This window comes from Clinocottus analis, unplaced genomic scaffold (assembly GCF_023055335.1).
Source record: "Clinocottus analis isolate CAN_PGR_092001 unplaced genomic scaffold, fCliAna1.0.p SCAF_2, whole genome shotgun sequence".
In the NCBI taxonomy this organism is placed as follows: domain Eukaryota; kingdom Metazoa; phylum Chordata; class Actinopteri; order Perciformes; family Cottidae; genus Clinocottus; species Clinocottus analis.
The window spans coordinates 4,647,931-4,672,616 of NW_027175931.1; the positions used below are offsets into that span (position 1 = coordinate 4,647,931).

General features: G+C 43.6%; 3 protein-coding genes across 4 annotated transcripts; 2 read left to right on the plus strand and 1 right to left on the minus strand.

Moving 5' to 3' along the window:
* The first annotated feature begins 1,087 nt into the window (after positions 1-1,087).
* On the plus strand, positions 1,088-11,946 carry vwa7 (von Willebrand factor A domain containing 7). Its single transcript, XM_068584222.1, has 17 exons — positions 1,088-1,282; positions 2,946-3,214; positions 3,315-3,548; positions 4,179-4,275; positions 5,071-5,199; positions 5,338-5,533; positions 5,617-5,786; positions 6,637-6,749; positions 6,837-6,953; positions 7,285-7,503; positions 8,123-8,255; positions 8,417-8,569; positions 9,048-9,140; positions 9,276-9,580; positions 10,068-10,204; positions 10,978-11,137; positions 11,248-11,946. Exons 2-17 carry the CDS (start codon positions 2,975-2,977, stop codon positions 11,821-11,823), a joined length of 3,072 nt encoding a protein of 1,023 aa, XP_068440323.1. The 5' UTR covers positions 1,088-1,282; positions 2,946-2,974; the 3' UTR covers positions 11,824-11,946.
* A 305-nt stretch (positions 11,947-12,251) lies between these two features.
* LOC137791145 (sodium- and chloride-dependent GABA transporter 2-like) lies at positions 12,252-17,349 on the plus strand. Its single transcript, XM_068585869.1, has 14 exons — positions 12,252-12,408; positions 12,496-12,630; positions 13,117-13,257; positions 13,673-13,760; positions 13,864-13,996; positions 14,083-14,217; positions 14,296-14,399; positions 14,536-14,660; positions 15,592-15,704; positions 15,796-15,933; positions 16,073-16,175; positions 16,546-16,646; positions 16,751-16,921; positions 17,236-17,349. The coding sequence occupies exons 1-14, from the start codon at positions 12,252-12,254 to the stop codon at positions 17,347-17,349; spliced, it is 1,758 nt and encodes a 585-aa protein (XP_068441970.1).
* Positions 17,350-17,860: 511 nt separating this feature from the next.
* On the minus strand, positions 17,861-24,260 carry si:ch211-132b12.7 (uncharacterized protein LOC564531 homolog). 2 transcript variants are annotated; one of them, XM_068584223.1, is made up of 4 exons: positions 24,104-24,260; positions 21,974-22,156; positions 21,139-21,329; positions 17,861-20,144 (listed from the first exon to the last, which is right to left on the minus strand). In XM_068584223.1, the coding sequence occupies exons 1-4, from the start codon at positions 24,126-24,128 to the stop codon at positions 19,176-19,178; spliced, it is 1,368 nt and encodes a 455-aa protein (XP_068440324.1). In that variant the 5' UTR covers positions 24,129-24,260; the 3' UTR covers positions 17,861-19,175. The 2 variants fall into 2 exon arrangements, with proteins under 2 accessions (XP_068440324.1, XP_068440325.1); XM_068584224.1 differs by lacking the exon at positions 24,104-24,260 and adding an exon at positions 23,695-23,905.
* Between the last annotated feature and the right edge of the window lie 426 nt (positions 24,261-24,686).

Here is a 24,686-nt window from a genome sequence, read left to right on the forward strand (position 1 = left end):
TTTAATGCACATGTGTCTTACACATTTTTATGCAAACTTCTTGATACAATTTCAATACAATGGAAACCATCTTGAGGCATGTTGGAAACCTACTGTGTTTGTGACTAACTTCCTGATGGCTTATGTGGCTTCAGATGCTTTGCAAAGTATTGCAGGCATGACAAAAAAAAGTTGGAGAACCACTGCCTTAACAGCAGGTGAACAGGAAACATTGACTAACCTCACCTGCAGCTGGCATCCAGTAAATTATAGGCTTCAACAGAATAGTTACCCCAAAGGATTCTCCCTCCACGACGTCTTAATGTTGTTTCACGCATCTTTCTGTGACTCTAGTGCTCTGATTCTGTGCGGTCAAGCCTCCCACTGATCTACTTTCACTTCCTGAATGAACACAAAAACCTTTTTTTGTGGTTTTGCAAAATAGGTTGCAACAAAACATACCATGAGAACTCTTACTGTATCACAACTTTCCTCTCGTCTCTCATTTACACCTCAATTCAAACCGGATAAAACGTTTGATAGTTTCTGTTTTGTTATTTTTAAATCAGATACCACCAGAACTGAACCCCCGGACACAACATGAGACCAAAACTGTAAAATACCCCGATCATTCACCTTTCCTTTTCTTTTATTTTTACAACGTTCGATCCAAAAAAACTGAGCTTCAGCCCTGTCCCCAAAGCGTTGGCTAGCAACTGGTGGCCTTCTTTGCATTGTCATTGGAAGCGCGGGGAACTAGGGAGACTGGAAGGGGTGCTAGTGTTTGCAGTTTTTTTTTTTGGTTTTGTGAGGAAAAGAGAGAGTGATGGATAGAGGGCAACGGGAGGGGGGGTTGGGGAGAGCGCAAGTGGAACACCCTGGCCAGTAATGTATGCGGCCCTATTGTGGTGAATCAATGCAGCATGCTATAATGGGGGGTAAGGAGGGGTGCAAGGCTGAAGGGGACTGACGACATGTCTTCTGCCTCACGGCGTGCCCCCCACTCAGCGTCAACCAGTCTCTTATCCCCAGTTAAACAGTGCTTCTCCCGTTATTTTTCTTCCCCAGGAGCTGACCAGAGATAAGAGCCCAAGGACAGACTAATGCGAAGACTCAATTTTGCTACACACAGCGAATACTTTGCACAGTTTCCTCTGCTGACGGGTTGCGGTCTACGTTGCCGTACGAACGTACGTGTGTGGTGTTCCTCTGCACGTACAGGACTGTGACGTTTCCGCTGAGTGCTGAGTCCCCCACCACCACCACCACCCCAAAAAAAGATAGTCTGCCATGATGAACTGAGGTGAGCACATCTGCATTTTGTTTTGTGTAGAAATCGGCAACTTAAAGTATGAGTTTTTAGTTGCATATAAATATGCAAACTATATACAAAAAATGTGCTATACAGCATGTACAAATGTTGTACTTTGATGTTAGGTTATATAAAAAAGTGTCTGTACATTCTGAGATGACATTATTAAGGAGGAAGTTGGACAAGGTAATACGCTGTCTTGCAAAAAGATGAGCAGCTCTGTTAAAACATGTGCTACTGTTTGTTTTTTTAGCATCAGAAATGTTTCATTAAGTTGAACATATGAGGAATCTTACTCTGTGAAAGGTGCATAACAATAAAAATGGAATAAACAAGAACAAAAAAAACAATAAACAGTGCAATAATAGATAAATATGGTAAATGACAAACAGATAACAGTACTTCAAAACAAGTATATATTAGTAACAATATAATTATATCAATATATATAATTTTAAATGCATATAAATATATATATAAATAATCAATGTACGCGTGCATTGATTATTTAGTAGTATAGTAATATATTATTAGTGCGATAATGCATCGCTCCTGCAGAATGAGGAAGAGGAGGAGTCTTTTTGCTCACAGGCTGCAGGTCTGCAGAGGGAGGGATTAGTTGTTTATGGGCCTTGTGCTTTGTTTTGGTCTCGGCCTTGTGAAAGCACAGACGATGAGAACAAAACAAGAGTATTGTATCTGAATAAAGATGGCAAAGAACAATAGTAGCCTCTGTACAGACAATGCTGAGAAATGTGTGGGGGGAGGTGTTTTTCTTGGTGGAGGGGGGAGTGGAGGAGAGGGTGATGACACGAGGACACATGGATGACTGGCGCAAAATGATCAAATAAGTACAAAACACGAGTGAACAATAGGCCGCGGGTCATTTCATATCCATCCATTCACATCTCGTTAGAGAACTAGTTTGTTCGTGGTTGTTCACTTCAGCTAAACGTCTTAATGATTGAGTTACGACTTTTTCAAAAAAGGCAACAAGTACTGCTTAACATTTTCTTTAAATAAAGTTTCTCACTGATACATTAAAGTTGCCCTTGTTAAGATTTTTGTATGAATGACAGATCAAACGACTATAATGTGACATGTGGTGTGCGTATTGATGAACCCTTAGAGGATTATCACTTTACCCTGCAGTTCCTCTCAGCCTCACAGAGCGTTTTAGCACATTGTTGGAGGGTTTTCTCTTCCACAACTTCACAGTTTCTGTTCAGTTTATTCTGGTGTTGTTGTTTTTTGCTGAAAACCGGCGTCAGCTGCAGCTGATAAACATGACTCGGTGGACAAAGACAGCAACTATAGCTGGTGAACACGATGGAGAATTTAGAAGTTAAGGAGAGAGAAGTTGGAGGAGACTAAAATAGAGCTAAAAGGAGACTTAATATTGGACTTCGTCAGGTGTCCAGAGACATAACTCCATTGCTAATGTTTTTTTGCGTCTGCTCGGCCGCATGTGTAAATGGCAGTTGTTTGTCGCCATCTCAAAACTATTTGTTTCGATGTAACTTCTTGGTTCATTTCAATCTAAAAGTGGACCTTTGCCTTCTTCCGCCACTGTCCAGTGGCATCACATTGGATCCAGGGTATTTTGTATTGAAGGTGACGGCAGACACCTTTGATTTATTTGCATTTCACGCAGGTAGATGTGACTCACCCCATCGGCAGGACATGACGTCACAGCACAGAGGAGGATTCTGGGACGGGAGTGGAAAGCTGGTGTTTATTCTGGCTTATCTTCTCCTCCTGGCTTCACCGTGCACGGCCTTCCTCCCAGACTTTTGGTCTCGAGTGTTAACGCTGTCCTGGAACTCGCACACGCACCAGCACATCACGGAGCAGGCCGTCCTCAACGTCACCCTGGAGACTCTGAGGGGCGTCAAAAAACACCAGGGGCATGACGAGGAACAGGTGAGCTGATGAGTACTTTACTAGAAGAGAGCAAGTTTGAACAGTTTTTTCAGCACATTTCAGTAAAATGGTAACAGAAATCAGCCCGTCTTCCTCTCAGACCAGACTGGGCCGTGGCTTCTGGAGAGCTGTGGGCGAGGTGGTGAAGTCCAACGCGGCCATGGACTTCTTGAACTCCACCAGGTCCGACCCGGTGTACCACTTTGATTCAGAGCGCGTGGACGGCGCCATGAAGCTGCTGCGGCAGTTCTGGGCTCAGACTCTGCTCTCAGTACGAGCCAAAGAGTACCAAAGTGCTCGGCACAGCTTGGGCCAGCTGTTTCACTCCCTGCAGGTACACACAAAAAAAAGAGTCGGGTGATCTATGGATGAGCAGCGTAGAGGAAGTTGATGCCGTGCTTCCAGTTGTTGGCCTCCTGTGGGAGCACAAAGGGAAATAATCGGCCACAAAACAAACTCATTGCTCAAAATAGGAAGCACAGGAACCTTGAAAAAAGAAGATTACAGACAAAGGTCATAAAAGCTGCATTACTTCTTAAGCACTCGTGAATGCAATGGCGTTTTTAAATGCAGAAGGGAAACTGTTTGTAACATAGTTTGGGATGTTTAACGCTCAACACTATGGTGGACACTTTCCATAGGAATTAACAGGAATTTGCAAGAAATAATAGCCTTTTCTCAGGCTGTATTTACCATGTCATATGCAGATAGAAGCATACCTTTAACCGTATTATAGGCAGATATAATACATTTTTTTGCCGAATAAATCCAGTTAATTTGTCCAAAAAAATGGAAATGTGCTATGTGGTGAGTTAGCTAGCTGATAAATTAACTAATGAGGAAAGTTTAGGACTACTTGTACAAACGTAAAATAAACCAATTAAAGATCCAACTTGTATGGTTGAAATGTTGTAAATTCAGAATCTGAAGCAATGCTTTAACTTCCAAATGTCTGTTATGCTAGGACTTTTACAGCCACAGCAACTGGGTTGAGATGGGCCAGCGCTTCATTTACCTCCACCTGCTGCAGCCGGAGGAGCCCGCCTTCCCCGTGGCTGCCGGTAAAGCTTCACTGTGAACACACCAGCACATACCCGATTGTGTAGCGGACGATGATTTGGTTGTGGCCGCTAAATAGCAGAAACTCTGGATGCTGCTCAAACGTGACGATTTGATAACGTCATGTTCATCAGTTCTTATATTAAAATATTAAGAAAATAATTTTAAGTTGCAGCGCGACTAGTATATCCAGGATTTGTGACTACTTTTTCACATCTTACATGTCATATACTAAAACCTCACATAGTTAACTTTAACAAAAGTTCCGGCTGTCAATCCCAAACTATGGAAGCCCATTTCCGCTTCAAAAAAGTCCTAAAAATAAATTATGACAAAAAACTAAATAAATTATGACAAAAAAAATAAATAAATTATGACATTTTTCTTTTTTTTAATAATTACAAAAGAAATATGACCAAAAAATAAATACAAATAAATTATGATCACAAAAAAAAGGTTTTACAAAAAAAGAAATCATGTCAAAAAAGTCAAAATGACAAAAAACAACAACCTCGGTCAGGAAAGCTATGAGCTGTTATCTTGCTCCGCCAGAAGCATTGTCATTATATTATATATTATATATTGTCATTATGACTTCTATATTTTTTTGTCATAATTAGGACTCTTTTTTTTCTTGGGAAAAAGGGGCTTCCATACAAAACCCAATGCACTCAATGCCCAAAACAAAAGCAAAGTATTTGTGTTTCAAAAAAAGGTCTCCTCCTCCAGCGAAGACTGGGAGCGTTAACAGGCTTCAATTAACAATACACTGACCCCCTCGCCCTGTCTGTCCACAGAAAAAACTCACACCTGTATGGAGTGCTTCAGTGCCACCTGTCGAGACAACCTCCTGCCAAGAATGACAAACAAACAGCGAGACACGCAGATGCTCACCACCGGCTACTTCAGCTCCTCAAAACCTGCCGGTATGTCTGTGAAACGTCAGCCAGCATATAGCTGCAGCCCTGCCAGATAAAGCAAAGGGATACATGTCCGTATAGAATAGTTAATGTAAATGTTACACTCCTGAAGCTTTAAAATGTACGGCCCGTTTCTTTTTCCAGGCAAATGTAGCCACGGAGGTATTCTGGACCGCAGCCGCGACCTGGAGGCCAAAGGGGGCATCAACAAGGACAGCACCTCACCTCTCTTCTCCCCTCACCATTACCTCCACATGGAGGCTTCCAGATTAGCGATGGAGGCCACCTTGAGCGTACTGAGAGACATCCGAGACACCGTGGGCCCGACAACCTTCCTCAGGTAGCTTGTTTTAAAGGTCGCCCTTGTTTAGTTTTCAGCTCCTGAGCGCTTTTCGTCACCTGCTTCTCCGCGTCCTTCCACAGGCTCTTCAGCGTGAAGCAGGTCCCTGCGCTGGTGTTCGTCATCGACACCACAGGCAGCATGTTTGAGGAGATCACTGCCGCTCGCTACCGGGCCCACTCCATCATCCAGAGCCGAGCCGGCAGCCCCGGGCAGCCGGGCACCTTTCTGCTTGTGCCCTTCCATGACCCAGGTGAGGGCCTAGCACGTTATCAAACACAGGGTTTTTGTGTTTTGATGTATTATTTAGATTATTTTTTTTTTAAATTTATTCCATCTGGATTTTTTTATTCCATCTGTATATTTAGTTTTCTTTGTACTGCTAATTTTTTATTTTGTTTAAGTATGTTTTGAGTACTTTTATACAAATGTTTTTATTTCATCTGTATATATTTTATTCCATCTGTATATATTTTTTTATTCCATCTAAGTGGAATAAAACATATACAGATGGAATAAAATAAATTGTATAAAAATACTTAAACATACTTAAAAAATAGAAATTTGCAGTAAAAAAATATTAAATATACAGATGGAATAATACAAAAAATGTATTGCCTCTGTATATTTAATATTATTTTTACTGACAATTTTTAATGTTGTTACCGTTCTACTGTTTATTAAATTTACTTGATTTTTTAATCTTATTTACTTGTGAGCAGTGCTGCTGTAATCCTGTAATTTCCCCACTGAAGGAATAATACAGGATTATCTTACCTCTTATCTTATCTCTCTCATTATTATCATTATTTTTATTTCCTTTTTTTTTTAAACTTTGTTACGCTTTATTTTTCTCCTTACTATTATAAATTGATCACACATACACACACAAAATGAAAACACTTGTTCTTTGATCCATGTAAATCATATTGTACATACTCACCAATATATATATATAGATTTAGATATAGATATATAGATAATATTCAATTAAAAAAGTTAAAAGTGTTGTTTAACGTCCTGAAAGATCTTGTCTTCTTTCGGTCTAAAGAGACATGGGATGTTGCTCGTCCTCTAACATTTCTGTCTCCCGCGCTCTGCAGAGATCGGGCCGGTCTACGAGACCGATGACCCGAACCAGTTCATGCAGCACATGGAGAACCTGATGGCGCTGGGAGGAGGAGACGAACCAGAGATGTGTCTCTCTGCCATCCAGGTGAATTGAGACGCTGAGTCTTTTGTGGTCGGGTGTGTGTGAACACGATAAGTGGCTAATTCCCCATCTCGCTGTGTGTTTTTACAGCTGGCGCTCACTCACAGCCCACCACTGTCCGAGATCTTTGTGTTCACCGATGCCTCCCCTAAGGACGCGCACCTGTATGACGTGGTAAAGGCCCTCGCGCTTGAGAAACAGAGCAAGGTAGGTTTACCGATTCTCAGCTGTAAATCCCACCTCCGATAAACACATTTGACAAAATACAAAAGAATTCATGAAAAGCAAAACTGATTTAGAAATTGAAGAACGTATCTAAGTTTGCAGTTGCTGGTCATACTGCTTCAAACTAGTAAAGCATTACATACAGTTTATACTGTATAGCATTTTAGGATTTATTGAGCACACCCCTCTTGTGTCTTGTACTGTTTTCTTTTTTAAAATTTTAGACAGAAACTGCAATAGCGAAGAGAAAAAGTCCTCACATATTCTCTCTGCTCAACCATCTGTCAAGTTATGGGCTGATTTTTTCCCACAGGTGACTTTTCTCCTCACTGAAGATCCCAACTACACATCGGAGAGCAGAGGGAAGAAGAGGAGGAGGAAAAGGAGGAGAAGGAGGGAACTTTTGTCCCCTGATCGTTTCTCTCTCTACTCTTCCCTGTCCTCCCTGTCAGGAGGACTGATGATATTCACCACCAACTCTGACATCCGCAGAGTCTCTGCCATCGTGGAGGATAACACGGCCGTCGACAGGGTACGGCAGCAAAGCAATCAAATATGTATTACAAAGACAAAGAATGATCTAGACATAGTAAAGACATGGTTAAGTAAAATTACAACGCAGTCTTGTTCAGGGCGACCTCTGCTATGTCCATGTGTATGGCCTTGAGATTTTACTGTACAGTTTTGGAGAAAAGTGACTTCAAAATCAGCTTCAATGACGTAATGATATTCATAATGTCACAATTTCTAATATTCAAACGGCTATAAAAACAGATCCTTACATTTGTAAAGTAAAATTACAATACTGGAAATTGTGACATTATGAACATTATTATGTCATTGAAGCTGACTTTGAAGTCACTTTTCTTCAAAACTGTACATATACAGGACATATACATGTGCAGGGCAGAGGTCAGCTTGAACAGGACTGTGTTGTAATTTTACTTTACAAAACTAAGGATCTGTTTTTATAGCAGTTTGAATATTGGAAATTGTGCCATAAATATTCTTCAATTTAAGCTGAATTTGATTTAAGTGCATTTGTTTTACAGACAAATTTGAGAATGTTGTGTTAGTTTTTTTTGCTTGTTCATCGGGATCCCCGGTACTTGTTGCCTTCACGAGGCCATTGTCTCTCCTCCCTCCCCCAGGTGACCCTCCTCCATGTGGAAAGTGACGAAGAGTCAATGTCCTCCCATTCCTTCAGAGTTGACCGCTCAGTGAAAAACGTCACGCTGCACGTCACAGGCATCCTGACCGAGTGCGTCCTCACCAGCCCGTCAGGTAACTGCAACTGGCAGAAGATGGCAACTGTGCAATCCCTTCTCTTTTTATCTTCTGTGAAATTGCACTTTGTGTTTGCTCATAAAGTCCTACAATACCACGACTCTTCCTTGCATTTGATAATTAAATGAACAACTTGTTGATTTGGCTCTTCTTGTTAGACCAAAGCCAGTCTCTGTTGAGCCAGCGAGGCCCTCTGGCAGAGTTGCAGCGCTTCGAGGGTCTGTACCGCGTCGGCCTGCTGCCGCCCATACAGCCGGGCAGGTGGACGCTCCAAGCCAAGAGCGACGGACACCTCACCTTCCATGTCATAGGTAAAAGGAGAAGAAAAACAGGGCACACACTGAGGAAATACTCCAGCAGTTGATTAACTGTCACGGGCCGGAGGAAGTAAGGACCCAAACGCCGACAATCGTATAAAGAATATTTAATTCCAACAAAAAACTAGGAAAGAAATTTAAAAAACAAACAGGACTCGGACAGAACGAAACAAAAGACACACTCACACAGTGTTACACAGTACAACAAGGGGACAGGGGACAAACAGGGTTTAAATACAAGGGGAAGGTAACGAGACACAGGTGGGAACAATGAGGGCAGCACAGGTGCAGACAATCAGACAATCAGGAGACGCGCGTAACAGAAACAAGGCGTACAGGGCCGGGAAGCGCGGAGACACAGAGGACAAACTACAAAATAAAACAGGAAGCCACCCGACACCGTGACATTAACGGTCCACTCGCTCTTATTTTGACTATCCTTGTGCTTGTATTTTGATCTGCAACCCTGCAGGTGACAGCAGTGTCGATTTCCTGTATTACTTTGCCGTCGTAACCAATGAGACACACCCAGGTCTGGCCAGAGTGGAGGGTAGTCCAGTAGCAGGTAGGAGGCTTTTTTTTTTTTCCTCTTTCCAATATAACGAGGGATGCATCAGTGACAGCGTACGGGACGGTTTTACAAGCAGGAACGTGTCGGCAATTTAGCAAAACTGCCTCTGGCCCCGATGTGATTTCTCAGGAGTTCCTGCCTTTCTGGTGCTGGCCGTGACGGGCCTGGCTCCAGACGAGGAGGCGTCTTTCAGTCACGTGACGCTGCTGGGAGCTGACGGGGAAAGCCTCCAGCAGGTGAAGCTTCTGAACTCCTCCTCCTCTTCCTCCTCATCGTCGTCTTCGTCATCCCACTCTGTGGAGGAGCTGGTGGGACGGGTGGACTCTGTCCCCGTCGGCCCGTTCTGTGTCCGGCTGACAGGCCGAGACGGCAGAGGAAACAAGCTGGAGAGGGTTTCCGCAGAGATGGTTCAGCCCACTCGCGTTCAGATACAGGTACGGATGAACAAGACGTGGGCGCTGCCTTTTTGGCTCTTTGTTTTGCAGCAACAGGCAGTATACAGAACGGTTGTTGTCTAACGGGCGGACGTGATAACCCAGGATCTTGGGCCACGAGAGGTTTTTTTCCTCCAAGCCCCTGTCCTGCAGAGTAAAAGGAGGAGAGAGGGATACTTTCAATAGCAGCAATATATTTCCATCAGGAGATCGTGGAGACATTTTCCTCCTTTAAAACTGTTTGTCAGTGTTGTGTTTACAGCTTGTTCTGCTGAATTTTTGAATGTTTAAAACTCACTAATTGCTGCTTCATAGAAAAGAAAAACTAAAGTTGCGGTTTGTTCTCCATTTTGAAATCACTCAAAATATGTCGGATCTTTTTTAATGATGGATTTTCTAGTTCATGTAATTACATTGGCGTATACCTGAAGGCAACTGGCTCTTGTTGTGATGATGTGTCACGGTGTATGTGTCACTGTCTCTGCAGGTGTTGTCCGTCCCCCGCCTGGTGCCTGGTCACAGCACAATGGTGGCCTTCGACATCCTGAACCACGGCCCGGCCCGACACTTCAGTCTGACTGCTGATGACGACTGTGGATATCTTCATAAGAGAGGACCTCACAGGTAAAGAAAATAAAAAGAACTGCCTTGCCACTGAGTGAACAGCGAGAATATTTAATGTATTATAGGACCTCCCTTTGAAATCATGCAGGATCGTAGGAATGAGATATTAGAAAATCACATTTCATGCCCTTTTTGGCCTCTGAAGAAGACTACGGGAAAATGTTTGTTCTTTAACCGATTCAAAACCAAACGCCCCCTAAGACTGAGCGATTGCTATATAAAACTGGAAAGCATAGCTTGTTTTATGAGAAAAAGCCCAAACTGCTGTATTTGGATGTTTTGAACATCATAAGTAATATACAAGTGACATATATGGTTTGGTGCATGGGGAAATTCAAACGTCACAAATGTGCACTAATGCAAATTTTAGAGACCTCGCCTCAATTTTCCCTGTACTAAACCCTCTCTAACTTGTTATTCTGCTTCACTTCATCAAAGTTAATCTTTGCAAAGAGACTGATCACATGTTGTGCCATGATCTGGGTTAAAGTTTAGACCTTACAGCTGCATCATTTCAAAGAAATAATTATCCTGAAAGTGTTTGACCTGAAACCTTTTTCGTTCTTTTCTGTGTGTCATCTTCATTTACTCTTAACCAGTAACATGCAGACTGATATTTATACATCTGAACACAATCTCACGTTGTTTTATTATAACCAACATTATTCAAATAGTTGCAGAGATACACCCTTTTTAGTTTGGGTATGACATTTTCGACTAAAGGGCCTAAAAATAGGTTGTTCTTTCAAAGGTTTGAGTTTCTGTCCCTTCAGTTTCCATGTTGCAGGACCAGGGTCTTTCCACGACCAGGTGGACCTCCTCACTCCTGCCACAGCTCAGGCCGGAGCGACCGTCACCCTCACACTCACTGTGCGCGCTCTCGACTCTCCGGACTCAAACTACGCTGTGGCCTACTTGACAGTGATCCCTCCGGTGAGCATCAACTGAAAATGAACATTGTGAGGGGGGGGGGGGGAAACTCATCTTAAACTCTGGTCTTTGAATTTTCCGTGACCGGCATCGCTTCATCGTGTCTCTTGCAGGATCCCGACACGTCCCCGCCGTCCTGCTCGGCCGCGCGAGTACAGTCCATGTGTCCTTCCGTTTGCAACGAGTCGAGCTGGAGCGTATCGCTGGTCGTGTCGGACAGGGGCCGCTCCGGCCTCGCCGCCCTCCAGCTGCAGAGCGGCGAAGGCGCCCTGACTTTGGTCCGCAGCCCCTCGCCCACAGACGACGGCCTGGGAGAGGACCAGCCCGGCCAGGACCAGCAACAGGCGCACGGGGACAAGGCAACCGGTGGAGGCCACGATCACCACCGCCAGCATCGCCACCACCACCACCAGGCCAGATTAGAGACGGGAGACCCACCTCTGAATGTTTCCGAATGGACGTCGAGCTCATCTCAGCCACTGTGGGTGAAGTACACGTCCAGCTGCTGCTCGGCTCAGGCCGAGCTGCTGGTGTGGGACACAGCTGGAAACATGAAGCGCTGCCATCTAGCATCTGGCCAGCAGCAGCGGGTAAGAGACGGGAGCGCAGAAACCAGTGCAGCTGGACGGATTGCGCTCTCGGCCGTGGTTTTCTCGTTGCTGGGTCCACTCGGGTCTTTTCTGCTTTAGGTCCACGTGATGACGAACGTTTTGCAGGTCAAATCTTTGTGTTGATCACTGGATAAAGAGCTGCACAAAAGACACACAAAATAAATGTAATTAGATATGGAAAGAAACATCTTCATGACTCATTTGTGCTCGCTACTGTAATTTGTAAAGAAGCTGCTAAATAAAGAGTTAATCACTTTTTTATTATTGTCACTATTATTGTCACAAAAAAATACATTACTGCCATAAAGTGAATAATTTGTCTAATTTAGACATTCATGCTCAACCTGGCCGATAATTGACATCTCCACTTAGAACTGATTAACATGGTCGGCCATTACGCGACGACACAGACTCAGTGGTGAATATAAAGCCAGAGAAGACCTGAGACACTCGGACAGCGTGCGGGTTAAGAAGACGGCTGGGACCAGACTGAGCTTTTGGGAACGATGAATGAAAAATGTGCCGCAAAACACAAGCGGGCGCAGGTGGAGGAGCGAGGACACTGGGCCAGCAAGGTGGAGTTTCTCCTGGCCGTGGCGGGAAACGTCGTCGGCCTCGGCAACGTGTGGAGGTTTCCTTACCTCTGCTACAAAAACGGAGGCGGTGAGCAAAACGCCAGGTTTTCACTTGTTCACCTCTCAAGTCTCTCCTGCATGTGTGTACGCATTGTTGTGTTTTCTGTAAGTTCAGGTGCATTCCTGGTGCCGTATCTGGTGTTTGTGGTGACCTGTGCCGTTCCCCTGTTCCTGCTGGAGACAACTGTGGGCCAGTACACCCAGCAGGGCGGCGTCACCTGCTGGAGGAAGATGTGCCCACTGATGGAAGGTATGCTTCAGACGACCTCTAAATGACTGATCTGCTCCAATAGTAGCTTTATGGTTTCCTGCTTATGGCTGTGGCTCAGTTGAAAGAGGGTTGGTGGTTTCGAATGTGGGTCACGGTTGAATGTCAGCAGGGAAAACATTGACAAACTGGCAACCGCATGGCCTCTGTGACCCTTTTTTTCCGAGTGTTTATTTTAAAGTGGAAAGACACATCAAAGTCGGCTTGGATAAAGCAATTTGTTGCTCCAAAGCGAGTTCTTGCCTAATTTAGGAAAGAATAAAGTTCCTTTTTTTTCACTCTTATCAGCATTTGGGTCCAATCCTACAAAATCTATACATGATTATGTCAAATTAGGCTCTCACAGTGAATCAGCAGCTTTAGTGGCGCATTGGCTCAGGTTTACGTGACCGTCAAGCGGCTTAATGGATCATTTCACAATGTTTGTGTGTGTGTGTGTGTGTGTGTGTGTGTGTGTGGCCCCCGCAGGTATCGGCTACGGTGGGCAGCTGATCATCTTGTACAGCTGCGTGACCTACATCCTTATTCTGGCCTGGGCGTTGCTCTACCTGGTGTTCTCCTTCAGCTCACAGCTCCCGTGGGCCAGCTGCGACAATTACTGGAACACAGGTAAACACGCGTGCATTCAGGATGACTCGCTTACTAAATACTGACAATAACGTTATGATGTCAACGCGATGCCAGTGACCGATATTTAAAAAGACTGGTCAAAATGAAATGAACAGAAATATATTTAGAAGTATTCAGACTTTTACCTCCCAAATATGGGTCAAGTTTCGGAACCCTCGTGTCCTACATTGCCCATAATGCAACATGATAGCGGATTTAAATGCACCCTGCCTTTCTGTCCACATCTTTCAAACTCCACGCAGTTTGTAATGCAAGCTGCTTGTTGAAGATTTGAAGTCCCACGCCCAAAGCGAGGTTATTTTTTTCAGACTTTGGCACCCTCCACCTAAAAACCGCAGAGGACATCGTACGCTTTGTGACTATTAATATGTGATTCGTCTCTCTATTATTTCAGATCGCTGCATAGACTTTTCCGAACAGAATAAAACCTCTGCGAGGACCAACCAGACTAACTCAACCTCTGCTGCCACAGAGTTCTGGGAGTATGTGCAGTATATACAGACACACTGAGCCTCTGGGTCGATTCAAATCTGCCGACAATTCATCCTAATATTCTTAATAAAACACATCTTTTGTTCCTTCTAGACGACGAGTGCTCGCTATCTCAGGCGGGATTGAGGAGACAGGCAGCATCCGAAGGGATTTGATGTTGTGCCTGATTGTGATGTGGATCATCTGCTACTTCTGCATCTGGAAAGGGGTCAAGTCTACAGGAAAGGTATTTAAATTAGCACTAAAGTTGTAGTAAAAGCGCAACGTTGATCTCGAAATGCTCGAAACGGTTGTCTTTCTTTTCCCCCCCAGGTGGTGTATTTCACTGCGACCTTCCCGTATATTATGCTGATCCTTCTTTTGATACGTGGACTCTCTCTTCCTGGAGCTCTACAAGGAGTAATGTTTTATCTTCTGCCTGAGCCCTCAAGACTCACAGACCCTCAGGTATAGAAGGTGTGTTTTATACTGCAACAGTGTGGACTTCAAGGAAAACATTTTCTAACTGAAGCTTTGTCAAATCAGGTTTGGATGGAGGCCGGCGCTCAGATCCTCTTCTCATTCAGCGTGGGCGTGGGCTCCCTAATTGTGCTCGGCAGCTACAACACCTCCAACAACAACTGCTATAAGTGAGTATTGCTCAACGTCTGACTGAGCTCGTCGCTCTGACATCAACTCTGACATCATTACGCAATAACATAGTTAAAAATGTCTACTACACGCTATATAGAAACACGCTTTTTTGTGTGTGTGTGTGTTTTGCAGAGACTGTCTGTGGCTGTGTTTGCTGAACAGCGCGACCAGCATAGTAGCTGGATTCGCAGTCTTCTCCGTGCTGGGATTCATGGCTCACGAGCAGGGCGTTCCCATCGCAGAAGTGGCCGAGTCAGGTAATGCATCAGAGGTATTCAGAAAGATGCAAAGTATGCAATATGAAATAATAAATAAAAAAAAGATTATTTGTGCATGAGAACTTTTTTTTCTTCTTTTTTTTCACATCAGGTTGAACAACCAGCACACAAACACATAAAACATGTGCAATATAGTATATATAATATTTCAGTTATTGTGGATTCTTTACTGTTTTTTATTGCTTATTTATAATACTTGTTTTGGTCTTATTTATTTTAGACTATGTCTCTTATTTTCACTTTACCTTCTGCTACTTTAATGACTGTGATTGTCCCCGCTGCGGGACTATTAAAGGATTATCTTATCTTACTCGTAAAGAAGTATCTTATCTTAATAATAAATGATTATCATATACACTGGTGAATCAATATTAAAAATCTAGTACGCAAAATATAATGTTTAAGTCCACAGGGGCCTTTCACCACAGTACTTTTACTTCAGTTACTTGTTAATGAGTATTGTTTTTATAACATTGTTGTACTGGTACTTAAAGTGGAGACTTTAAGTACTTCTTTCACCGCGAGCACACAATGGGTAAAATGTTGCTGCCCTCTTGAGGACAACCATAGACATGACAAGCACATTTACAGTTACTCAGTGCTGCTAAATCTCATAATAAGTCACACGTGTACATATATCTAAACACAACTATACTTTAACAATACAATGGCTATTATTAACTCATTGTTCTCAGCAAAAGAGCCCTCACAATCTGCAAAACTTAATTTCCTCGAGATTTTTAGTACTGCGTTGTACTTTTCTGCTCTTCCTGGTGTATCTGTGTGATGTCTAGTAACTTGAGACTGAGGAGGTTGTCTATTCGTCATTTGATTTTCAACTGCACGGTCATCTGGATGCAAAGGTATCAGCGCTAAGTTGGTTCAACAGCAAAAGCCTTGGTGTTTCCAGGTCCAGGCCTGGCGTTCATTGCGTACCCTCAGGCGGTAGCCATGATGCCTCTGCCCCAACTGTGGTCCATCTGCTTCTTTGTCATGCTCATCCTCTTGGGTCTGGACACACAAGTAAGCTCTACTCTGGAGGAACTCTTTGCAGATGGACAGAAATTCACATTTCTCAACATACACTTATTGTGTTTGTCTTTTCCCCGTACAGTTTGTTGCCATGGAGGTCGTGATGACATCCATCATCGATATGTTTCCCACGGTAATGCGCAAGCCAGGCCGGCGGGAGCGTTTCCTCCTCCTCTTCTGCATCACATGCTTCTTCTCTCAGCTTGTCATGGTCACTGAGGTCTGTGTACAGTCATCCATGTACCTAAATTAGCAGTGTATTGCGTCCAAATTATAACAACTTCTTTTGTTTCATCACTATAACGTTAAAGTTAAATAGGTAAAAAACTTTAAAACCATGTGTTTGCTGTTGTCTCCAGGCAGGAATGTATGTGTTCCAGTTGTTGGACTACTTTGCTTGTAACGGCGCCTGCATCCTCTTTCTCTGCTTGTTTGAAACCTTGGCACTGGGATGGTTATTTGGTATGTTTGTACTTTTTTTCAATGGGGAAATTTTTATAAAAGACCTAAATAAATTTGGAGGGACTCGCAAACGACAGACTTCAAAAGGAAAGATCAAAATCAAATCAGCAGAGGCTGAGATACAAGTTTTAGTCCCTTCAGTTAAAAAAAAGAGAGCTGGATTTCACAAATGCATCAAAACCCTGATGACATTGTTGATTTTCTCAGACTTGACAAAGCATTAATAGGCTGAGGCATCTGTAAATAAAAGTAAACTTAACTTTTATGTGAAAAATACAAGTGAAGTTCCCCTTTAAATGACATCATCCCTCACAAACACTGGTCTGCTGTGGCCATGAAGCCCTGACCATCATTCTCATCTCCTCCAAAGGGGCAGAGCGGTTGTATGGCATCATTAAGGACATGACCGGTGTGCACGCCAACCCGTTCTTTAAAATCTGCTGGCTCTACCTCACGCCCCTGGTCTTACTGGTGAGTAACTTTTAGTGTTGGATTTTTATACCTGAGATAATCTCCCACTGAGAAAGACAAGCTAACTTCTGAATGGCTCTTCTTCTTTTTCATTGTTTTCTCAGGGCTCCTTTATATGTTCTGTCGTTAAGTATCAGCCTTTGACCTTTAACCGCTGGTACGTGTACCCAGCCTGGGCTTACGTGTTGGGCTGGGCGCTGACCCTTTCCTCCATCCTGCTCGTGCCGGGATGGGCGCTGTACAAACTGGGAACTGGGACTGGGACCTTCAGGCAGGTGGGACAACCGTGTTTTTGATTTTGTCAATTCATTCAAGAAAGTGCACGGTGTGTATGTCCTATCATGATTACATGGAGTACGTCAATGAGCAAAAGAGCAATGTATGTCTGCAGATTTTATCACCAAACACATTAATGCTTAATGCTTCAAGAAACCCAGACAAATGACTCAGGCTTCTTGTAAAATGTCCAAAAGATTGACAGACATGTTTGATATTTTTCGGATTCATTGTGATGATTAATTAGGCAGTATCGCGAGTCTTTAAAAGTGTGGAACGTTAAAATGTATTTAACTCTCACTAATCTTCTCAGCGTTTTCATCATCTGTGCCAACCGGCCCCCGACTGCTCGCTGACCCAGAATGGAGAAGAAACTGAGCTGCAACACATCGGAGAGGAAGATCTGCACTGTCTCACGTCCAGTTGATATCAAACAGGAAATTACAATAAACTCTTTACTTTTTAATCTCTTTGGATTTATTTTTTTTGAAACGTTGCAACATAAATACATTTATTGAACAAAGTTTGTGCACTTAGCAGGCTGGTTAGATGCCGTTGGGTTATAAGCCGCTACTACCCTCGGTGAGTGTCCCCGCTGTAGCAAGCTAGCACTGCTGCTAGCTCCCTGCTGCTACTAGCGCCTGAGTCGGGCATCAAGCTGGGGCTGGTCCCTCTACCTTTGGTGGTTGTCGGGGAGCAAGCAGGAAGCTAGCAGGAAGATAGTGGGGCTGCCAGCGGGAAGCTAGCAAAAAGATAGTGGGGCACTAGCAGCAAGCCAGCGAAGAGCTAGCAGCAAGCCAGCGAAGAGCTAGCAGCAGCGCTAGCTGGCTACAGCAGGGACACCCGCCGAACGTAGAAGCGGCTTGTAACCCGACTTTTACGGTACTATAAATATACATTGAAAACTTATTGCCGGAAAGACATACTAATTATAAAAGTTCTTGTCATGACATGATCACTTTATTTCAAAACCACAAAAGAGTTCACTCTGTCGCCAAGGAGTTCAACAGATAAACTGGGAAGGATCAGTTCAAGCTCACAGGAAGTCCTCAGAGAAAACATATTACCATGACCATTTGAAGAGGCTCATATGATACAATGACAAAGTACATTCCTCAATATATTGCTTTATTTAAATACCTTGAAATTATGAAAAATACACGATGAAAAACACCCCAGAAATGCTTGAAGCAGGGATGTCTGTCATGTGCAGAAGCACAGAGATCTAGATGACACATAGTCCACTTATCACATGATAAGCATCACACTTTCATACTTTAACATGACCACATGCAGATGTGTCATCAAAGTGAAGACAACAAAGCTGCTGCGTGAGAGGAAACCACATTACTGATTTATCTTTGAGACGCTCAGTGGAATTATTCTACCATCACATGATGTGTGCTGTATTTGTAAAATGAACATGATATACCCTGGTAACGCAAAAAAAAAAAAATCAAGTGAAAAGGAGTTATTAAGGCTTGGTTGGACTAGTATTTGGATAGAAACGCTTGTGGCAGTCCAGTGTAGTGAAGTGTGTGATGTTACAGAGATTTTCCGTTGAAGCACTGAGCGCATAGTTGTGCCTCAAGTGCTACATGTTTCCTGAAAGTGACGTTTTTCCTGGGAGCCTTTTTAGTTTCGGCTGCGTCGTTTTGAAGGCACCAATGTTGTTCATCCCCTTGTTTTAACTTCTGTCTCTCTTTCTTTCTCTGTCTCTTGTACAGAAGGGTTATAAGAAAGCATTTTCACAACATGTACCTACCAAGCAATGGATTTATTTATCCTTTCACTGATTCAAGTTGGTCTGACAACTGACATACGTAATATTATATACTGTATTGCCAGCTGTGTGTAAGCCAATTTGCTCGGCCTCCCGGGGAAAACACACATTGTCACACAATCCTTTAAGTGGCTCACAAGCACAGAGGCCCTCTACACATCTGAGTGGTTCTATGAAGTCTGCAGTGGTATACTGAATTGCACTTGAGAGAATTAAATCAGCTTTCAGATGTCAAATACTTCGTTCTGATGAAAAATGTTAAGACAACCCAAAAAAGAACAACACGTACTGCATACATGGACAATAAGTACGAATCATTGTTGGTTTCTCTTTGACCCGCAGAGATATTTTGGGCAATCCCTTTAAACTAAGTTTAAATAACCAGGGATGAACCCTTAAAGCCACACGTAAAATCCCCAAAAAATAGCCCTGAGTACTCGCACTCCCCTTAAAAGGCACTGCAGATTGTGCTAATCGGTAGAACTGTCAGGAGGCATGAAGGTGTCTTTCTCTAGCGATTTGTCTTGCTCCCTGCCTGAGTTTAAGTCCGGTATCGTGGTGTCAAAGCGAGACGACGGCGCCTCCGAGCTGTCGGCACCTCGCGGCCCAACACTCGCCGGTCGACTGGCAGAATCCGGATCACACGGGATTTGAAGATTTTGCAGGATTTTAATGCCGGGGTAGCTGCCCGACTCGGCCATCGCTCGGTGGAGACGTTCCCAGGCTGCGGTATCGCTCCGGGTGCAGCTGGAGGAGTTGCTCACGGCCTGGCACAGCAGCTCTGTGTGCTGGCGGAGTTGGGCAATGTCCCGCTCGGTGGCGTTGCTCTGCCGCAGCAGCTCCTTCGTTCGCAGCGTGATGTCCAACAGACCCGACTGCCTCAGGATCTCCACCGTGTTGAGAAAACGGTGCTGGCGAGCTCTGGTGGAGCCGTTTCTGTGCAGTCCTCTGGCCTTGAGGACGGAGGAGGCGGCGTGCAGAGCGGAACCAGATGGGGAGCTTTGGCTCAAGGAGACCATGGCGTTACTTGAGGACGACGGACGAACTGTGGTCGGAGAGGAACATCTGGCGGTCGCGGCTGCTAATTTGGGTTGCTCGTAAAGTTGCTGCTCGGGTTGCCTCCTGGCCACAGGTGTGTTCTCTACCTCGTGCTCTGTGCACACTCGCTTGCTAAGATTCTGCGATTCCTCATTCGATGATGATTTATCAGGCGGCTTCTTGCTAGGGTGTGGCGCGATGCGTGGGTAGGAGTTGAGAATGGGCAGGTAAGTGCCATTTATGTTCTTCCCTGCGACGTTGGAACAGGGACTGTGGAGCTGACGAGTGGCCGGCAACATGCCGGGCTGCTGGAAAAGGATCATATGGGCGGCGCCAGAACTGCAGTTTTCCCTGCTTCCGTTTCTCTGGGGCAGCTGATCTCTTTGCTGGATTGTGTCCGGCTGGTGGGACAAGGAGGAAGAAGGAAGCAAGTACGAGACATAGATTAAACATTAATTAAATACCCGATTCGATACCATGACAATTTGACATTTATGGCAATTTTTAAGTGTTATAATTCTATCAAGTATTGGGATTCGGTATTCCTATTTTTTTATTGCGGCATCACACACTTCTTGAGACTTTTACTTTGGTAAATATCTGAATTGATACATTACACATGTTTAATGTGCCGTTTGTATGTAGTCAGAGATGTCCTGAAGTCAAATCAAGTCATTGTCAGGAATTAAGGAACAATGCTTGTGTAGCACCTCAAGGAGTCTGCGCTGTTTCAAGGTACAAATATTGGGATTTTCATTTTGGGATATCGCTAAAGTCATGAGAGTAAAATTGCTTGAATGTTGTGTCTACATTTAGTCAGAGATGCCTTCAACTCCAATGCAACAGTCACTGCTAGTAATCTTTTTATTCAGCGACACAAAATCAAACAATGAAGACATTTCCTTCATAATTAAGTGGTATTGTTAACGGGCACCGGTGACACGTTTTGATCCTTTTTGTGAATATAATCCAATTAATTTGATTTCCGTACCCTTATTTTTAAACCAAGATGTAGTCGCGCGTGTGGCCCAATCACAATGTGCCCTTGCTATCGTCAAACCGCTTCACAAACAAATTTATAAGAAATTGTTGATGAATAATCCAGATGTGCAATAAAGCTTTTGCCTTTTTTTTGTACCATTTTAAATCCTTAATATGAGTGTTTCTGACTAAATGTTGGTGGTAGATGAAGAATGAAGCCTCCCTCCCTGTCCCTTCTCAGGAAATGGTGCTATATAGATACAAAATGTGTCATCATCACACCTTTTGGCTCCCTAATTGCCTCAGTCTCTCATCCCTGTTAATACTGGGCAGGGGCTCTGGTGTGCACAGGTTCAGAGAACCATTATCTGCAGAGGGATAGTGTGTTTTCCTCACCTCGCTGCCTGAGCTTACCTGATTAATCACAATTTTATTGATGATGTAGATGGGCGGGAGTTCGCGGTCCGCCTGCATTGGGGAAGGTTTCCCAGAATCCCCGCACCGAAGATCTTTATTTTTTCCCGACTGCGAGATCTCTGAACGCTCGCCGCCTCTGCACTTGCTTTTGTAGCTCCGCTGGTCCTCCACATCCGTCTGCTGCCCGTCTGCGAGAAGAAATACATGCTGACTGACAAAAGCCACGCTCAAAGAAGACTACTTTTGTCACATAGGTTGGTGGTCGTGTTACAAATCGATGTATTTTTTCATTCCACCTCAAGAAATATGCAAACATTTACTTTATTTTCACAAAAAGGAAGAGAGAAGGAACAGACATGCATATTTATATTCCTAGAAGCAGCAGCAAATTACATGTTATGATTTATGAGTGCGATACTGTACTGCGAGTACAGTATTTAACTGTACTGCATCATCTGCCGATGAGTCATAGACTTCAGACAGTCATTGGCAGGAAAAGGTTTTGTGTCAGTGTACCGGTATGTTAGCGTTCTTCGATCAATGCGTCTCCACCAATTTCAGGATTAAAAAATTCCTTCACACTTTCTTCGGATGTGGTTGTAACCGCTATCAACATAAACCTGAAAGTCAGCACGATGACCTTGTTTGTTTTCATAGTTTCATTACCAATAAACAATGTCCTATCTATTCCGGACCGCACTGTTCGTCCAATTCAACTTTTATTACTACCGCTGCCTGAGCCGACTTGTTACGATTTATGGGTGTGTATGGAAAATAGCCCTAGAGGATACAACTTGGCAAATTGTCTCGCTTCGGTTACATATTTACTCACCAGAGTAGCCAGAGTCTTTTTCTGAGCTGCAGCGTGAGGCCCTCCCACTGGAGTCGTCCATGTCTTTGGTATCGCGCATTGCCAGCAGAGTCATACGGTTGTTCTTATTTTTAGCATTCTTGCTGGATGTCGCACAAGAACTGTGCTCGCCCGAGAAAGGCTGTTCCTTCGGCATGCTGGACCCTAATGAGAACAAAAACAAACATATTTGATCAGTCTCTGAATAGCAAAAATTGGCAGCGTATAAACTAAAAAAAAATGCTGTTTTCGTGAATCAGGGGTCTGTGTTGACACTGTGATAGACTGGGGACCTTCTCAGGTTGTACCATAACTAATACCCAGTGCATACTGGGATATCAAGCCTGTCATTTTTTTTTAATTTAAATGCAAAACATCACATTTCTTTACGTCATACTGGTGTCATTCCAAACAATGAACCCCTCTCAGTGCATGGTCAACAAAAAGGCCCTGGATGACAATAATAAAACGCAGAAGTGAATAGATGGTTTGCACTCACGTCACGGCCACACAGCACACTATTTAATTCAAAAATGCGTGCTGCTTCTACGTCATTATAAAGTTTACAATGTTTTTTTTTCCTCGTGTAAATCCACAACATGTGCTGATGGTTGTGTTTTTGTCTTGCTTGTAACCAGCAACGCACGCACGCAATAGTGACATCACATGCGAACCCACAAATAACATTCTTAATATGAGCATATATACAGTGTCATAACGCTATATGTTATACACTTGTATAAACACCTTTTGTTCCCTGTTTCCGTGCATGTGTGTCCACACGTGTCTTTACGTGGAGACAAAGGAATGCATGTTGTTTTGAGTTCACAGAGAAAACAAACAAATAAAACGCAGGTTACGACCTTAAGTTATGACTTGCAATTACAGAAATCTTTAAAAAGTAGTCAGTGGATTTGAATTGCTTTTTGGTATGTATTTGAGTCTTGACTACTGCATCTTGTGATCTAAGTGCAAATCCAAATACAGAAGAACAGATTGCACCTCTTTAGATTCGAACCACAGGATGTGTGCTCTCCATTATGAGTCTCCAACATGCATATGAGGATTTCTTTCTAAATTGACAGAATAATCACCAATACAGCCATGCATTCTACCAAAGCCTCCACAGCATCAACATGTAAACCTCTCCAGTGGAAGAAATGTGCATTAGGACTGCAAATGATACGTTTGACATTTAAGGATCAGCTGTGCAACTTCATTGTTCTCCACCAGGTCTCGCTTTTATGGAAAATGTCCGCTGTGGTGGAAGTATTTGACACTTTTTTTCCTTCTTTTTTCTGTAATTTTATCTGTGTGTTCTCGATCCACAACGTGCCTCACATATCACAGATGCAGTGGGTTCCTGAAGGCAGCACATCTCGCTCTCAGCTGAAACAGCACCCTCCCTCCTCCTCCTTCCACCCCCATTATGTAACATTCAACTTGGAGATACACTTCCTCTCACACTGGCTGCTAACACATACACAAACACACACAAAAAGCACACACACTAAGCCAATCAAAGTGGTTTAGTCAAAACTAAAACGCCACAATGAGTCCCTAACAGGCAGACAGCCACATGCAAAACGACAAAGTTGTAAAAGAGTGAGCCCTTGAATAGGAAGTGGAGAGATTTGGCAATATTGCGTATTTTTCAGAGGTAAAACATTCACTATCTGCCCCATCTGTGGTAGAAAACTTACCTTCAAATGCAAAACAGCCGATATTTTCCCCAAATAACGCTCGTTTCCCCCACGAGCACGCGCTCTTGAAGCGCTGAGAAACGGCAACGTGAACTTACAGTGTCATGTTTAACACGTTGTCAGTTACAGTGAATAGAAAACACTGAGTTTCCTTTTCTTTGTCAAAATTAACCCACGCCGTGAGATAAGACTACAGAGAAACGGGAGGTTGAGTCGCGCTGACATAAGGTTGTCCGTCAAGTTGGTGAGGGCTCGGAAAAATCATACGCGGTTGGTTTTTCAAAATAAAACGCACGCGTACAAACACCAGGTGGGTTTCACGTAAAATATCATAAGGTTTGACGATATTCAGTGCAATTCAATATTTTCTTTGATTTCAACATCCTCGCAGAGAAGAGCCAGCACTTACCTGCACGTGTATCCCAAAGTGGCATCTTCCCCCGCTTTTGTTTTGAAATCCTGGGGGCTATATACAAGTCTAGATAGCTTGACGTCGCCGTTTAACGTGACTACGAAATGTAAAAAACAAACAAAGAGACAAAGGAAACAAATATCGAAATGACTGTAGAGTGACAAAAGACGGACAAAACGTGACTTACACAATGACGTAATTAAAACATGTGTGGAGGGGAGGAGGAGAGGGGGGTGCGAGTGTCAGCGTTACCTCAGTTGAACTCACAGACGCCTGCTGGTCGGACCTCCCACCAGACACAATAAAAACGATCCCTGTGCGCGAGCTAAACGACGATTGAACCGCGAGACGACTACGACAGCCAATCAGAGAGGAGCGCACGTGTTAGCAGCGAAGACCGTCACGGTGGAGGGGAAACCCACTCGTGCAATAAACAAACACTGCAAGACTTTTATATTTTAATTTAGTTACGCTCACAATGGGACAGATTTTAAAAAAGAAAAGTGTAATAACAATGCGACGAGAAACATTTGTTTCAGCGAACAAATTATATGGAAATCCCAGTAACTCAAGCTGCAGC